General features: G+C 42.6%; 1 protein-coding gene across 2 annotated transcripts in view; it reads left to right on the top strand.

Annotated features, from left to right (window-relative positions):
• Positions 1–7763, top strand: part of LOC143297582 (carnitine O-palmitoyltransferase 1, liver isoform-like) — a 93374-nt gene extending 85611 nt beyond the window's left edge. For both annotated transcript variants that reach the window (XM_076609983.1, XM_076609984.1), the window contains exon 22: positions 2679–7763. In XM_076609983.1, the coding sequence (XP_076466098.1) occupies positions 2679–2750 (72 nt within the window). In that variant the 3' untranslated portion in view covers positions 2751–7763. The remainder of the gene's footprint in view (positions 1–2678) is intronic.
• The last annotated feature ends 9565 nt before the right edge of the window (positions 7764–17328 follow it).

Here is a 17328-nt window from a genome sequence, read left to right as displayed (position 1 = left end):
AACATGAATGAAATGACACTGAACATACCAAGAGAGATACATGATGTAAAACAAACAGCATCACCCTGCGTTGTTAGGACTGTGCTGTGATAAACACATGATGTAAAACAAACAGCATCACCCTGCGTTCTTAGGACTGTGCTGTGATAAACACATGATGTAAAACAAACAGCATCACCCTGCGTTGTTAGGACTGTGCTGTGATAAACACATGATGTAAAACAAACAGCATCACCCTGCATTGTTAGGACTGTGCTGTGATAAACACATGATGTAAAACAAACAGCATCACCCTGCGTTCTTAGGACTGTGCTGTGATAAATACATGATGTAAAACAAACAGCATCACCCTGCGTTGTTAGGACTGTGCTGTGATAAATACATGATGTAAAACAAACAGCATCACCCTGCATTGTTAGGACTGTGCTGTGATAAACACATGATGTAAAACAAACAGCATCACCCTGCATTGTTAGGACTGTGCTGTGATAAATACATGATGTAAAACAAACAGCATCACCCTGCGTTGTTAGGACTGTGCTGTGATAAATACATGATGTAAAACAAACAGCATCACCCTGCATTGTTAGGACTGTGCTGTGATAAATACATGATGTAAAACAAACAGCATCACCCTGCGTTGTTAGGACTGTGCTGTGATAAATACATGATGTAAAACAAACAGCATCACCCTGCATTGTTAGGACTGTGCTGTGATAAATACATGATGTAAAACAAACAGCATCACCCTGCATTGTTAGGACTGTGCTGTGATAAACACATGATGTAAAACAAACAGCATCACCCTGCATTGTTAGGACTGTGCTGTGATAAACACATGATGTAAAACAAACAGCATCACCCTGCGTTGTTAGGACTGTGCTGTGATAAACACATGATGTAAAACAAACAGCATCACCCTGCGTTCTTAGGACTGTGCTGTGATAAATACATGATGTAAAACAAACAGCATCACCCTGCGTTGTTAGGACTGTGCTGTGATAAACACATGATGTAAAACAAACAGCATCACCCTGCATTGTTAGGACTGTGCTGTGATAAATACATGATGTAAAACAAACAGCATCACCCTGCGTTCTTAGGACTGTGCTGTGATAAACACATGATGTAAAACAAACAGCATCACCCTGCATTGTTAGGACTGTGCTGTGATAAATACATGATGTAAAACAAACAGCATCACCCTGCATTGTTAGGACTGTGCTGTGATAAATACATGATGTAAAACAAACAGCATCACCCTGCGTTGTTAGGACTGTGCTGTGATAAACACATGATGTAAAACAAACAGCATCACCCTGCATTGTTAGGACTGTGCTGTGATAAACACATGATGTAAAACAAACAGCATCACCCTGCGTTCTTAGGACTGTGCTGTGATAAACACATGATGTAAAACAAACAGCATCACCCTGCATTGTTAGGACTGTGCTGTGATAAACACATGATGTAAAACAAACAGCATCACCCTGCATTGTTAGGACTGTGCTGTGATAAATACATGATGTAAAACAAACAGCATCACCCTGCATTGTTAGGACTGTGCTGTGATAAACACATGATGTAAAACAAACAGCATCACCCTGCGTTGTTAGGACTGTGCTGTGATAAACACATGATGTAAAACAAACAGCATCACCCTGCATTGTTAGGACTGTGCTGTGATAAATACATGATGTAAAACAAACAGCATCACCCTGCATTGTTAGGACTGTGCTGTGATAAATACATGATGTAAAACAAACAGCATCACCCTGCGTTGTTAGGACTGTGCTGTGATAAATACATGATGTAAAACAAACAGCATCACCCTGCGTTGTTAGGACTGTGCTGTGATAAATACATGATGTAAAACAAACAGCATCACCCTGCATTGTTAGGACTGTGCTGTGATAAACACATGATGTAAAACAAACAGCATCACCCTGCATTGTTAGGACTGTGCTGTGATAAACACATGATGTAAAACAAACAGCATCACCCTGCGTTGTTAGGACTGTGCTGTGATAAACACATGATGTAAAACAAACAGCATCACCCTGCATTGTTAGGACTGTGCTGTGATAAACACATGATGTAAAACAAACAGCATCACCCTGCATTGTTAGGACTGTGCTGTGATAAATACATGATGTAAAACAAACAGCATCACCCTGCATTGTTAGGACTGTGCTGTGATAAACACATGATGTAAAACAAACAGCATCACCCTGCATTGTTAGGACTGTGCTGTGATAAATACATGATGTAAAACAAACAGCATCACCCTGCGTTCTTAGGACTGTGCTGTGATAAACACATGATGTAAAACAAACAGCATCACCCTGCGTTGTTAGGACTGTGCTGTGATAAATACATGATGTAAAACAAACAGCATCACCCTGCATTGTTAGGACTGTGCTGTGATAAATACATGATGTAAAACAAACAGCATCACCCTGCGTTGTTAGGACTGTGCTGTGATAAATACATGATGTAAAACAAACAGCATCACCCTGCGTTGTTAGGACTGTGCTGTGATAAATACATGATGTAAAACAAACAGCATCACCCTGCGTTGTTAGGACTGTGCTGTGATAAACACATGATGTAAAACAAACAGCATCACCCTGCGTTCTTAGGACTGTGCTGTCAACAGCTGTTTTTTGCTTTTTCAGGGAGCCCACAAATTTGGCCGTCTGATCCGAGAGGCCTTTGCCGACATGAGGACCATATTTGAGAACAAGTGAAGACTGACCGCTGACTGACCAACTGGCCAGCCTTGACAGTCCTCTGCATGTCCACTCCTATTCACAAACCCAGGGACTTTTGGAGAGCAAAAATAGTTTGCTAAATTATTCTTTGTGTGTTGGGTTTTTATGGGTTTTGTTGTTGTTGTTTTTTTTATAATATTCTGGTTATACTTGTGTTGGTTTTACATGCCCAATAACAGTTGTTGAGGGCAAAGTTTTGCTGAAGTATCCCTGTTTGTTACATGATTTTTTCCCTTTTTTTTTTTTTTTTTTTTTAAGAGTTCTGGTCTTATCTGATTTTGGTTCAGAGCTTCCACTGAGGGGAGATGGCATTTTTTGGTTGGTGTTGGTGTGTTACATAACTTGCTTCCAGAGAGTGACTGCTTCCAAAGGTTTTTTGTTGGTTTTTTTTTGTATATATGACGGCTACCATGGTGGTTTGCTTTCTGTGTACTTGTTATGTAAACAGGCTGTCAAATCCATCTTTACCTCCTTGTTGTTGAAGACCTTGTTTTTCCCCAAGGGAATTATTCCTGGACGACTGGTGAACCCTCTGACTGCTGAACTGTGGTGTAACGAGATCAGTGCGGCATGAGTTTTAAATGCCATCACTATACTTTTTGCTTTGCTTATCAGTGGTATTGATTTTACTGAACACAAGTAATGCAATCCCAGCTGAAAGAATTCCAAAGACAGAGCGGTGACTGACATCGTGACCTGTAAGCTCAGTGTTAATTCAGTGAGGTGACAGCCCTTCACTGATGAGCGTACTTGTCAGCATCAGTCTAGGGGTTGATGACTGACATCTCACTGTCGTCAGAGGACGTCTGCTGTTCAAATGCCAGATCGTGTAGAAGACTCAGAGGTGTGATGATAATTGTGATAATGATATGGCTTATGATATGATATACGTATCAGTTGTTGAGATCTGAGTCTCAAAAAGGCTTATCAGTTGTTGCAAATGTATGATCAAAAGAACCATTGACTTGTGCACACCAGTACGTTCACTCATTAACACACCCATACACATGATCATGTATGCACTTAACGCTCACTCTTGAGGGTTGTCCCTGGCAAAATTCTTTAGAAACAAATCCACATGTATAGTAAAACAAATACACTGACAAGCAGTGTTTGTTTTCTCTTTTGAGTCATATTGGTAAAGAATGACACATAGACTTTTGGATCTTATTCATAAAGAATGACACATAGACTTTCGGATCTTATTCATAAAGAATGACATATAGACTTTTGGATCTTATCCATAAAGAATGAGACACATTGACTCTGAAAAAAAAAGCACAAACAGTCTTTTTTTTCTGAAAATTGATACATCAAAGAATGATGACTGATTTTTCTTTTTATCGCCTTTGTTTTTCTGTTATTACAAGATATGTTTTTATGTTACAAAAAAAAAAAAAAAAAAAAAAAAAGTTTGTCCTGCAGTGTACACAGAAGATAAACTGTCCCTGTTTAAAACTTGATGGAGATGAACTACAACATTTTTTAACATTGTGATGAACTTTTAATTATACACTGCTTATCTCTAGAAACGTCTAGAATCTCATGTTCCACCAGTTGTGGCCATCGAAGTTTTAGCAGGTTTCACCAGCTGAACACCCTTTTCCAGTGACTTACAAGTTCTGCCTCTCATTTTTTTTTTTTTTTTTTAATCCATAGTTGTTGGGGTTTTTTTGTTTGGTTTTTTGTTGTTTTAGGGTGTGGGGGGGGGGTGGTTTAACTTTTTTTTTTTTTTACTCTTGTAAAAAACTTCATTTTATTTTCAAACTCAGTTCTGCCGATGCCTTTCACATAAAAGCACATTCAAATATTATCATTTATATGAAGGAAAATGGAACACACTGGGAAATTACAATCTACAGTGAAAAAAAAAAATTTTTTTAAACATTCATGAATACTTTATCACATACAAATAAATTTACAAACATGCATACATATTCACTCATAAATACAGGTATGCAAACATACAGACAAGCAACAAACATACATTGAAACATGCTTTGATGTATACATGCATACAGTGCATGGCTGTGTTAGAATTCTACAGTCTGGCTGTGTTAGAATTCTGCAGTTTGGCTGTGTTAGAATTCTGCAGTTTGGCTGTGTTAGAATTCTACAGTCTGGCTGTGTTAGAATTCTGCAGTCTGGCTGTGTTAGAATTCTGCAGTCTGGCTGTGTTAGAATTCTGCAGTTTGGCTGTGTTAGAATTCTGCAGTCTGGCTGTGTTAGAATTCTGCAGTTTGGCTGTGTTAGAATTCTGCAGTCTGGCTGTGTTAGAATTCTGCAGTCTGGCTAAGGGGGAAGAGCGAGAGGGAGGCTGTCCTCAGTCGTTTTCATTTTCTTCTTTTTCAGTTGTTTTTGTTGTTTTTGTTTTTTTTCCTTCTTACATTTTTTTTCATTTTATGACAGACTGTAACACATAACAATCCATTCGTACATCTATCCATACACCTGTTCCTACATCCATCCATAGATAAATATATACTTACTGATATGCACACACACACACACACACACACACGCACACACACACACACAATCATCACATGACATTACATACCATAAAATAACACAATATTGCATTACATTATAATGATCCCCAAGAATACTTCATTTACAGTAACGAAAAGATAGTTAACTTGAGTAATGACAGATCTTTCCTGCTTCATGCACAAGAGTAACCTACATGCTTACATTTGTGTGCACACATACACATCCATGTGTATGCAGGCATGGCCACACTCGCTTTCATCTGTTCATTCATCTGCTCTCAATCCATTCCTTTCAGATCGTCAAAAGATGCCATTGTGTTGAACTTCTGAAGTTCAAGCAGAAACCACCCAAAAGTTTTGTGAACAAATAACGTCTATTCTTTCTTAGGCCTGTGGTTTTTGTGACTGTTAACCCCTTAATTGCCAAACCTTGGTGAAATGAGATGAGAGTGACATGAGTTTGACAGTAGTTTCCACCTTTGGTGTACTCGTCAACGGTGTCATTGATTTTGCTGGACAAAAGTATGACAGTCCTGACAGGAAAAAGTCCAAATATGGAATGGTGACCAACATCCGGATGTGTAAGTATTCTCTTATGTCAGTGAGGCCACAGCCCTCTACTGACGATGTAAGCATTCTCTCAGTGAGGCCACAGCCCTTTACTGACGATGTAAGCATTCTCTCAGTGAGGCCACAGCCCTCTACTGACGATGTAAGCATTCTCTCAGTGAGGCCACAGCCCTTTACTGACGATGTAAGCATTCTCTCAGTGAGGCCACAGCCCTCTACTGACGATGTAAGCATTCTCTCAGTGAGGCCACAGCCCTCTACTGACGATGTAAGCATTCTCTCAGTGAGGCCACAGCCCTTTACTGACGATGTAAGCATTCTCTCAGTGAGGCCACAGCCCTCTACTGACGATGTAAGCATTCTCTCAGTGAGGCCACAGCCCTTTACTGATGATGTAAGCATTCTCTTATCTCAGTGAGGCCACAGCCCTTTACTGACGATGTAAGCATTCTCTTATCTCAGTGAGGCCACAGCCCTCTACTGACGATGTAAGCATTCTTAATGAGGCTACAGCCCTTTACTGACGAGCGTTTTCATCAGCAGCAGTCAAGGGATTTAATGAGAGAACCCAAATTGTGGTCATGAGAGACAGTGCTGTGTTGATCGCAGGAACATCAGAATTAACAGCTGTGAAGCCATTGAGCGACACTGAAACCACTAGCTTTTCTTCTGGGATTTTTTTTTCCTTTCAATTCACACGGGTTTCTTCCACTTTCTGTTTCATGCATACTGCTTGTACTTTGACTTGTTGGTTGTCCATCAGTTCTGACCATGGCGTCTGTATGTTTCTCAGCCTTGTTTGGCATGGACTCACACATGGCTATGGAGTCCAAGTTTGAGTCTGCAAGTGTTCATAGTGGTAACATTAATGCACAGAGACATTCCCACTCTCAGCCAAGGTGGTATGAGAGAGCCATCATGACCAGACTTTTTTTTTCCGAAGCACACTGAAAAACCACTTTGGAAAGCCACATTTGTTTTTGTTACCCACAACAGTTCAACTTTTTCATTTTTAGTCATTCATTAAAAGAAAAAAAATCTGTATTATGGTTTAACCTGTATCTGTATAATATTATTAAGTTGTGTTTTGTGCTAAGAATATGTAATCTTGAGCAAACATAGCTTTGCTTCATTTTCATTTAATTTTTTTTACTGCTGAAAGTTGTGAAAGTAAGGTTATTGTTCGCGTCCAATGTATTGACAATGGCTGTTTGAACAATAATTTGACATTGATGCTGGTAACTTATCAACACTGGTAACACATTAACATTGACTCTGGAAACACATCGACAGTAAAACTGGTAACACATTGGTACCAGTAACACATTACACTGATAACACATGCAACACATTGACAGTGACACCAGTAACACATTGATTCGAGTAGCACGTTGACATTGACACTGGTCACATTTTGACATTGATACAGAAACTGGTAACACATTGACACTGATGACATGTTGAAATTGACACTGGTGACACATTGACAAAGATACACATTGTCACTTGTAACATATTTTCGTTGACACTGGTAACACATTGATATTGACACGAATAAAACATTGACACTGATAACATATTCACATTGATACTAGTAACACTGACATTGATACTGGTAACATATTGACATTGATACAAATAACAGTTACACTGGTAACATCATTGACACTGGTAACATCATTGACATTGATACTGGTAACATCATTGACATTCCAGTCTCTGTCAGCTTTCTGTATTCATATGAACATGTGTTGCTGAATACTCTGACCAAGACTTTACATAGAGTACTGTTATTGTTGGTTTAGAGTGTCTGTGAATCTGTATTCTGCTTTCAGTGCCAGAGTTTGCTGGGCCAGGCACACTTGTGATCTGTCTTGCTTGTTACTCTTTCTATTACAACATATCACTGTGTGTAATAAAGTTGACAAATTTCATGATGCCTTTGTTCTTTATTTTGGCTGTTTATTGATGTTTAGATGTGTTTGTACTGCTTAGAAGCCTCTGGAAGTGCTTAAAAATTCAAATGAAGTCATTCACTTTAGGGATGCGATTTGGGGGTGTTACTCATATTTCCTGACCAAAATTACAGGCATGTGTATCTCTTGTGTCTGGTTGACTTCAGGATGTATCAGACTGGAAGCAAAGAGCCACTTAGTACCAAACTGGATGAGAGGTTAAACCGAGGTCCTGTGTGCATCATGCACTTTGCGCATGAAAAAGAACCCATGACAACAAAAGGATTGCACCTGGCAAAATTCTGTATAGAAATACATTTTGGCAGTAAAAACCAATACATAGAGATAGGAAAAATTTAGGAGACAGGGTGGTGCTTCAATGTGGTGATGCGTTTTCCCTGGGGAGAGCAGCCAGAATTTACACAGAGAAATTAGTTGAAACAAAAAAGTAAACAATTCAGTTAGATACAATACAATTCAGCACTGTACAATCAGCACAATGTAATTCAATATATTGTATTGAGCACTGTACAATCAGCACAATGTAATTCAGTATATCGCAGCACAATACAATACAAATGTAGATGGGCTTAGCAATTGTGTATCAAGCACATTCGGCACTTAGAAGAACCCATTGCAACAAGAGAGTTGTCCCTGGTCAGATGTCATAGTAAAATCCACTCTTAATATACATGTGTATGCATGATCCAGACTGAATGACACATGCACAGGAAACAAATGATGAATGCCTAAAGGCAGCTCTGTTGGCTGTACCCTGGCAGGCAGCCTCTTGTGCAAATGACTCCATGTTTGTAAAGCGCTTTGAGCTTCTTGCACATGACAACCAATATCAGTATACTGCTGAAAACTAATTTTATGAGAGATTGCTGTAGGGTTGAAATACACTTTGTTGAGTCACAGGCAGTAGGCCAGTCTGCACTTGCAACAGTCCAGCGACTCAGCTGTGACAACCTCCTAGGGTAGTGTGTTCCATTCCAGGATGGGGCAGGGGGAGAAAGATTTATGTACCGTGTCATGCAGACAGGGATGTTGTTGCAGGAATGTTTTTTGTTTGGTTTTTGTTGTTTTTTTCTGGAGCTCAGCCTTCTGTCTGATGGTCTTGGTTGGCAGACTGACTTTATGGATTTGAGTCCATGATGGAATTTATATAATATCTCCAGGCGAGCTTTTTTTCCACCTGATTTGTAGGGGATGCCAGCTGAGCAAGTTGAGGATGGTGTTCATGCAAATGTCAGTTGATGACCCATCATGTTGCTCGGCGCTGGACCTTTTCAGTGGTCTGGATGTCACTGGCTATATAGAGGTCCCACACAAAGGCTGCATTCTCTAGGATAGTTCAAACATGGGCTATGTATGCAGTTTCCTTTGTTTTCTTGCTTCCTGTCTCTAGATTTTACAGGAGAAATCCTAGGGTCTTGTTGGTTGTAGAGTTGATGTGGGATCCCCAATGTAGGTTGTCTTGGATGTTCACACCAAGATATTTAATGGTAAGGAAGTTTTCCAGCAGGTGGCAGCGGAGATTAGAAAAGAGAGATAAACCACTTGCAGAAATTGCTGAAGCCAGGCAGCCTGCGCCGCGAGACGCATTCATTATTCATGAGTTGCCTTTGCCCCGCCCAAACTAAGGGAAAGCGTCAGTCGAACGCAGTCTCCTGAGTGATTTTATAATTTGGATTACACCTTTTTTCCCTTTTCTGTTTGCTTCATCCCACGCAGATGTCAAACTCAATTTTGTTGTGAATAACATTCCTAAATATTTATATGTATTGGTTACTTTTATTTCCCTATCACCACAGCACCATTTTTCACGAGTCGAAAGATGACCTCCATTGCGGAAAACTATAACATTGGTCTTATCAAGATTCACTGTTTGTTGTAGTCTGTCTGTTTCTTGCTTAAGGGCATTTAATTGATTTTGTAACCCTATGGGTGTGTCAGACAAGAGAACAACATCATCAGCAAATAGCATTAAGAGCAAATCTGTTGCGCCAGGTATCATTTGTATTCCATGTCTCCCCTTCTTTGATAACTCCACTGCCAATTCACCGATGAAAAAGGAAAACAGCTGTGAGCTTAGCATACAACCTTGTTTAACCCCTCTTGGACACTGAAAAAAGTCTGAATAAATACCATTGTCACGAACAAATGCAAGTACAGAATCGTAGATGCTTTTAACAGCCATGTAAAACTCCCGAGAGAGAGAGACAGAGACAGAGACTTAGAGAGAGAGAAAGAGCACAATACAACGGTCTGCTCGGGCAACATGAAGCGTTCGTATATATATGAATTATATACATGATTATGTACATATAGATAGATTTAGATTTACATACTGATAGATCTATATGAAATTATGTATGTATGTATTCATGTATGTATGTATGTATGTATGTATAGACAGATGTTAGAAGAGAGACAGAGCTGAATATATGTTTTATGTTTTGATATATATATATATATTTGTTGTTGAAGAAATGGTGATGTAAACCAGAAAGTGTGAAGAAAAAGTAGCGTTACGAAAACGCAGTTCAATAATTTACAACTGTCTCTCTCATGTGCAACATTGCGCTGGGGGAGTGGGGGGGGGGGGGGGGGGGGGGGCGAGTTGGTGGTGGGGGGAGCTGCTTTATTTTCTTTTTATATTATCTACATTCAAGCAGATGCAAACGTGCTAAAAACCAAGCAAAAATGAATCGGTTTTCATTGTATACAGCGAATCTTACTACACGTGGGAAATTCCAGGCATAACTTAACTTTCGCTTTACTGCAGATGAACTGTCAGAACCGACTAGTTTCCTTCAGGTGGGGAAGGAGAGGGTGATTTACCCCCACCCTTCCACACTGCGTGTGTGCCCCAAAACGGCTTCAGCACTGTTATAGACAGTAAGAAGGGGCCTGCCGCGAGTGGTTTATCTCTCTTTTCTAATCTCCGGTGGCAGGGAAGTACCATCCTTTTTCTTTCTTTCTTTCGATTGACACTCAATGTGGAACACTTTTCTGGTGGAATTGAATGGCCCACTGTTTATCCCTGATGGAAGGTAGACAAGGTCTTGGAGTATGTGCTGGATAGCTTCCTTGTTTTGCATGGTGTCGTCTGCAAATAATCTGGCCTAAGATTTGATGTACTTTGGGACGTCATTGATGTAGAGAAGGAAGATAGTTGGGCCGAGGACTGAGCCCAGGAGAACACCTTAGTTGACTGGAATGTATTCTGGGGTGACTCCATCCATTCACCACAAATGCTTGTTGCCTGTCTTCAAGGAAGTTCTTAATCCAGGTATAAAGCCGACCTTTGATTCCGTAACACTGTAATTTGTGGACAAGCAGGGCTGACCTTGTCAAAAGCCTTGGAGAAGTCAAGGACAATTGTGTCCACTTAGTTCCCTCTTTCCAGCTCCAATATTGTTTCGTCAACGTTGCCGAGCAGCTATGTCTCACAATGTCGTTCTCCTCGGAAGCCGTGGTGTTCTGGGCAAAGGATGCCGTTGCTCTCGAAGTGCGTCATGATGTTGTAGCCGGTTGGGCAGAGTTCTTTCACCACGTCAGCACCAGTTTTCGTCAAGGCTTTATTCAGGACAAGACGGGGAACATATCGGGACTTGGGTAAAGGGAACAGGAGAGCGGGGGGTTAAAGGGCAAGGGACTGTCCTCATGAAAGGCGGGAAATAAATAAATAAATGAATGATTGATTACCCCTATCAGGTTGACAGAGGCCCGCACACACACTGCTGTTGCCTGTTCTCTTTTTTAAAGCTAACTGAGAACTGATGATATTGGTTCTACAAGGAAAGGGTAGGAGAACTCACTTCGTAAAAACATATCAAGATGCAGCACGTCCACCCTACATGATTATTATTTTGCACGTGAAGTTATGATGCTAAAGCTAACACGGGTCATAAACATGCACTCTCTCTCTCTCTCTCTCTCTCTCTCTCTCTCTCTGCGGGGCAAAGAGAACAATTTCACCCTGTTACAATGTGGTAAGTGGTTATGTGGAGAGCTTGATCTCTGACCGAGGATAGGCGCTGTATAAGTATCTGTATCAATCGTAAAAGACTGCGTGGCGGCAGCAGCATCCTCATCCATCGACGTCATCGGAAAGAACTGTCCCAGAGTCTGTAGCTTGCCATGCCATTTCTCGTGACCTCTTTCAACTTCCCTTCCACTGTGGTGATTTGGGTGCAACGTGTTCAGTGTTGGCAGATTCACAGGGGACTGTGGCTGGAAGGTTTATGGTTGAGGTCTACACTCCTCACCCCGTCTTGGTCGGCACCTTCGCAGTTATTGTCAAACCAGCCGTAGTGATAAAACGGTTTGTATCGAGGCCTAATGATATGAGGACGTAGTTCAATACCCATCAGATTTTTCCCCACAGCCAGCTCCTACCCACAGTTGAGTGTGCTATGGGCTCCATTGAAAGACTGGGACCACACTGTCTGGGGTCATCCACTCTACGGATGCTTCTTTGTGGGTGTTGCTCAAATTTCCAGACCAACTCTGCAAATGTCTGTATCTCTTAGCCTGGTTGACCGTGGTATAAAATTATATTAAGAAAGTCACAGTTCAGCCTTGTTAAGTAGTCACAATCCTAAATGGGCTCCCCATTGCAGCATCATTGTTGGAAAGTAGAAATGAAATGCCTCAAATTTCGGGAACCCCCCCACCCCCTCTCACTCACACACACACACACACACACACACACACACACACACACACACACAAACCAACAATAACAACAACAAAAAATAAAAATTCCCACTCGAAGGAATCTGCTCTCATCATGACCCGTTTGGGAGGAAGAGTCTTCTAAAAACAAACAAAACTTGACGCTATCACCCATCGACCATTTCACGTGTAAACAGCTCCTGTCAGTGGGACTGAACGGTCCGGACCACAGAGTTCCCCCTTGGCCGGAACGCTAGACGGACATCCCACCTAGACAGACATCCCCGTCTCCACCCCCTCGAACAACGCGCAACCTTCACTGGAACAAGACCTAAGCCCTGTACAACGTTCTGACCGACACGGAGTCAGTCAACAAGTCAGTCAAATCCGCCACACGGAGTCAGTCAACAAGTCAGTCAACAAGTCAGTCAAATCCGCTGCTTGGACTGGCTGGAGACTGGACAGATTATCCGGCAATTTTATTACATCTCTCATGGTGTTCTGAAGAAAGTCATATAACTTCAATTCAGTTGAGAAAAGATCACACTGTTCTTTTCTTTCTTTTTTTTCCGTTTTGTTTTCGATTTGTTTTTGTTTTTTGTTGTTTGTTTGTTGCTGTTTTTTGTTGTTGTTTTTTTTGTTTTTTGTTGTTGTTGCTTTTTCTTCTTTTTTGTTGCTGCAGTTTGTTCTTTTTATTCTCTCTCTCTCTCTCTCTCTCTCTCTCTCTCACTCACTCACACACACACACACACACACACACACACACACACACACGATACCGGGCATACCATCTGCTCGAAGATTGGAATTAATAACTTCGCAAATGTTTCTTTTTTTCCCTTAGAACAGCTATCAGGTTTGACTTCATACTATCAATTCACCCAACAGTGTGTGTGTGTGTGTGTGTGTGTGTACGACACAGGAGTTACTGGCCACCATGATGCGAGAGGTATGTTCTTAAAGAACAGAATCGATACACTGAATGAACCTCATCTAGTTATGTTAGCATGTATGGGTATTACAACACATGGGCAACGCTTTTAGGGCACACGATTGTTAGCCGTTGAGCACGAATGCTCTCCTGCAAAAGTATGACACATTTTACGTTAAAAATTACGTTAATTTTGCTAACCCAGTTTTTAAAAAAAACATCAGAGAACCTTTTTTTGCAGCATGTGCAAAACAGAACATTCATGACAACAATTCACAAGACGTTTTAAGTGGAGACGCAAATTAAGTGGAAACTCATGAATAATTGCAAGGTTATTAGTGCCGCAATCATGCCACTTGAAGAAAGCTTGGAGATAAAGAGACAAAGAACCTCAACCTGGATCCAGGAAGGTGCGGGATTGAGAGAAAGTGGCAGAAGGCTTGACGTGACCCACTCAGTCATTCACAGACCGCGAACCTGCTTCCCGACCGCCAGGCTGACCCGACAGCAGAGGCACCGAGTTGTGGACAACACCCCGTGACAACACCCCGTGACAACACCTCCCCCGTGACAACACCCCGTGACAACACCCACACTGAATCGTTCTACTGTCCTCACTCAACGCGAAACGCCGCAGATTGTCGGCTTCCAATGACTAGCGAGCTGATTTGAAGACAGCTGAATGCCAGCGACCAGACCATCCGCAGGAAATCTGGATTTTAGCGACCAGATAATCCGTGGGAAATCTGAATGCCAGCGACCAGACCATTCGCCCGAAATCTGAATGCCAGCGACCAGACCATCCGTCCGAAATCTGAATGTTACCGACCAGACCACCACCAGACCATCCGCCCGAAATCTGAATGCCAGCGACCAGACCATCCGTCCGAAATCTGAATGCCAGCGACCAGACCATCCGCCCGAAATCTGAATGCCAGCGACCAGACCATCGACCCGAAATCTGAATGTCAGCGACCAGACCACCACCAGACCATCCGCCCGAAATCTGAATGCCAGCGACCAGACCATCCGTCCGAAATCTGAATGCCAGCGACCAGACCATCCGCCCGAAATCTGAATGCCAGCGACCAGACCATCGACCCGAAATCTGAATGTCAGCGACCAGACCATCCGCAATCGTCTGCATGAGGCCAACGTGCAGTCCAGAAAGACCAACAGTTCGTTCAGTTCTCACTCCAGTTGGCTGAGGAGCAGGCAGAACTTGGTGTACAGAATGCCAACACTGCACAACAGTTGCCAAGTGTGCTGTTTACAGACTATTCCCCGATTCAGTTTGTCCTTCAATGTTAGGTGTGTGAGGATCTGGAGACGCCCAGGTGAACGGTTTGTTGACAGAGCTGTGCAGGACCATGGCCGTTATGGCGGCATTGGCTGAGAGAGAATGGAGTCGTGCAGTCTGTTGCTCTCCCTGTGCTGGCAGTCGCCAGTATTTTCTCCCCCTTCACTAGACCTGGAGTGGTAGTCTGGACGATAGTCATTCAGATGAGATGATAGACCGAGGTCACATGTGCAGCATGCATTCAGCACACATTAAAGAACCCACGGCAACAAAAACGGTTGTCCATGGCACAATTCCGTAGAAAAATCCACTTCAATAGGAAAGCAAATAAAACTGCAGTCAGAAAAAAACAAAACAAAAAATGGGTGGAACTGTCAGTGTAGCGACGCACTCTCCCTGGGGAGAGCAGCTCAAATTTCACAATCTGTTGTGACAAAAAGAGTAATACGAATATAATTACAAATACACTCTTCGAACCATTGCACTGAATGCCATCCTTCAAGACAACACCAGACGTCATCGTGCCAGAGCAGTCATCCATCACCTGCAACAAACAGCAGATCCAGTCACTCCTGCGGCCAGCTAGTTACCCCCGTCTTGCCGCAGTGGTACACATGTGGGATGAACTGGGTCGTTCTGCAAACAGAATCCCCGTGCCTGACAACGTGGACGTGCTGTGACTCATATTACCATGTTACCACACACTGTGCCTGACAACGTGGAGGTGCTGTGACTCATATTACCATGTTACCACACACTGTGCCTGACAACGTGGAGGTGCTGTGACTCATATTACCATGTTACCACACACTGTGCCTGACAACGTGGAGGTGCTGTGACTCATATTACCATGTTACCACACACTGTGCCTGACAACGTGGAGGTGCTGTGACTCATATTACCATGTTACCACACACTGTGCCTGACAACGTGGAGGTGCTGTGACTCATATTACCATGTTACCACACACTGTGCCTGACAACGTGGAGGTGCTGTGACTCATATTACCATGTTACCACACACTGTGCCCGACAACGTGGAGGTGCTGTGACTCATATTACCATGTTACCACACACTGTGCCCGACAACGTGGAGGTGCTGTGACTCATATTACCATGTTACCACACACTGTGCCCGACAACGTGGAGGTGCTGTGACTCATATTACCACACACAAATACAATTTCAAGATGGACGGACCTTGGTGGGTGGTCAGTAAGGTTTCAAATGATATGGTTTGATTTATTTGTATCATAGCGCAATGTGATGTAGTGTAGTGTAGTGCAGTGCTGTGCCGTGCAGTGTATGTGTGGTGCAGTGCTGTGTCGTGTAGTGCAGTGCAGTGTCGTGCAGTGTATGTGTCGTGCAGTGCTGTGTCGTGTAGTGCAGTGTCGTTCAGTGTATGTGTGGTGCAGTGCTGTGTCGTGTAGTGCAGTGTCGTTCAGTGTATGTGTGGTGCAGTGCTGTGTCGTGTAGTGCAGTGTCGTTCAGTGTATGTGTGGTGCAGTGCTGTGTCGTGTAGTGCAGTGCAGTGCTGTGTCGTGCAGTGTATGTGTGGTGCAGTGCTGTGTCGTGCAGTGTATGTGTGGTGCAGTGCTGTGTCGTGCAGTGTGTGTGTGGTGCAGTGCTGTGTCGTGCAGTGTATGTGTGGTGCAGTGCTGTGTCGTGCAGTGTATGTGTGGTGCAGTGCTGTGTCGTGTAGTGTAGTGCAGTGCAGTGCTGTGTCGTGCAGTGTATGTGTGATGTAGTGTAGTGCAGTGCAGTGCTGTGTCGTGCAGTGTATGTGTGGTGCAGTGCTGTGTCGTGCAGTGTATGTGTGATGTAGTGTAGTGCAGTGCAGTGCTGTGTCGTGCAGTGTATGTGTGGTGCAGTGCTGTGTCGTGCAGTGTATGTGTGGTGCAGTATATGTGTGGTGCAGTGCTGTGTCGTGCAGTGTATGTGTGGTGCAGTGCTGTGTCGTGCAGTGTATGTGTGGTGCAGTGCTGTGTCGTGTAGTGTAGTGCAGTGCAGTGCTGTGTCGTGCAGTGTATGTGTGGTGCAGTGCTGTGTCGTGCAGTGTATGTGTGATGTAGTGTAGTGCAGTGCAGTGCTGTGTAGTTCAGTGTATGTGTGGTGCAGTGCTGTGTCGTGTAGTGCAGTGCAGTGCAGTGTCATGCAGTGTATGTGTGGTGCAGTGCTGTGTCGTGCAGTATATGTGTGGTGCAGTGTATGTGTGGTGCAGTGCTGTGTCGTGCAGTGTATGTGTGATGTAGTGTAGTGCAGTGCAGTGCTGTGTCTTGCAGTGTATGTGTGGTGCAGTGCTGTGTCGTGCAGTGTATGTGTGGTGCAGTGCTGTGTCGTGCAGTGTATGTGTGGTGCAGTGTCACGTAGTGTGGTGTAGCGTATATTTCAATTTTCAATAGATCTTATTGTATAAGAAGAATGCCCAGTTAGCAAGTCCGGAAAAACAAATGAAGAGATGTTGAAGGCTTTCTGAGGGGAAAAAAAATTAAAAAAAAAAAAAAAAAAAAAAAAAATATATATATATATATATATATATATATATATATATATACGTGAACAGATCACAAAACAGAAAATACGAAAGGCAGAGAAAACAGGAAATGAAAGAAAAAAAGGAT

This window comes from Babylonia areolata, chromosome 23 (assembly GCF_041734735.1).
Source record: "Babylonia areolata isolate BAREFJ2019XMU chromosome 23, ASM4173473v1, whole genome shotgun sequence".
Lineage (NCBI taxonomy): Eukaryota > Metazoa > Mollusca > Gastropoda > Neogastropoda > Buccinidae > Babylonia > Babylonia areolata.
The sequence above is the reverse complement of the archived record's forward strand: the minus strand, read 5'-3'. Positions and strand labels throughout refer to the sequence as shown.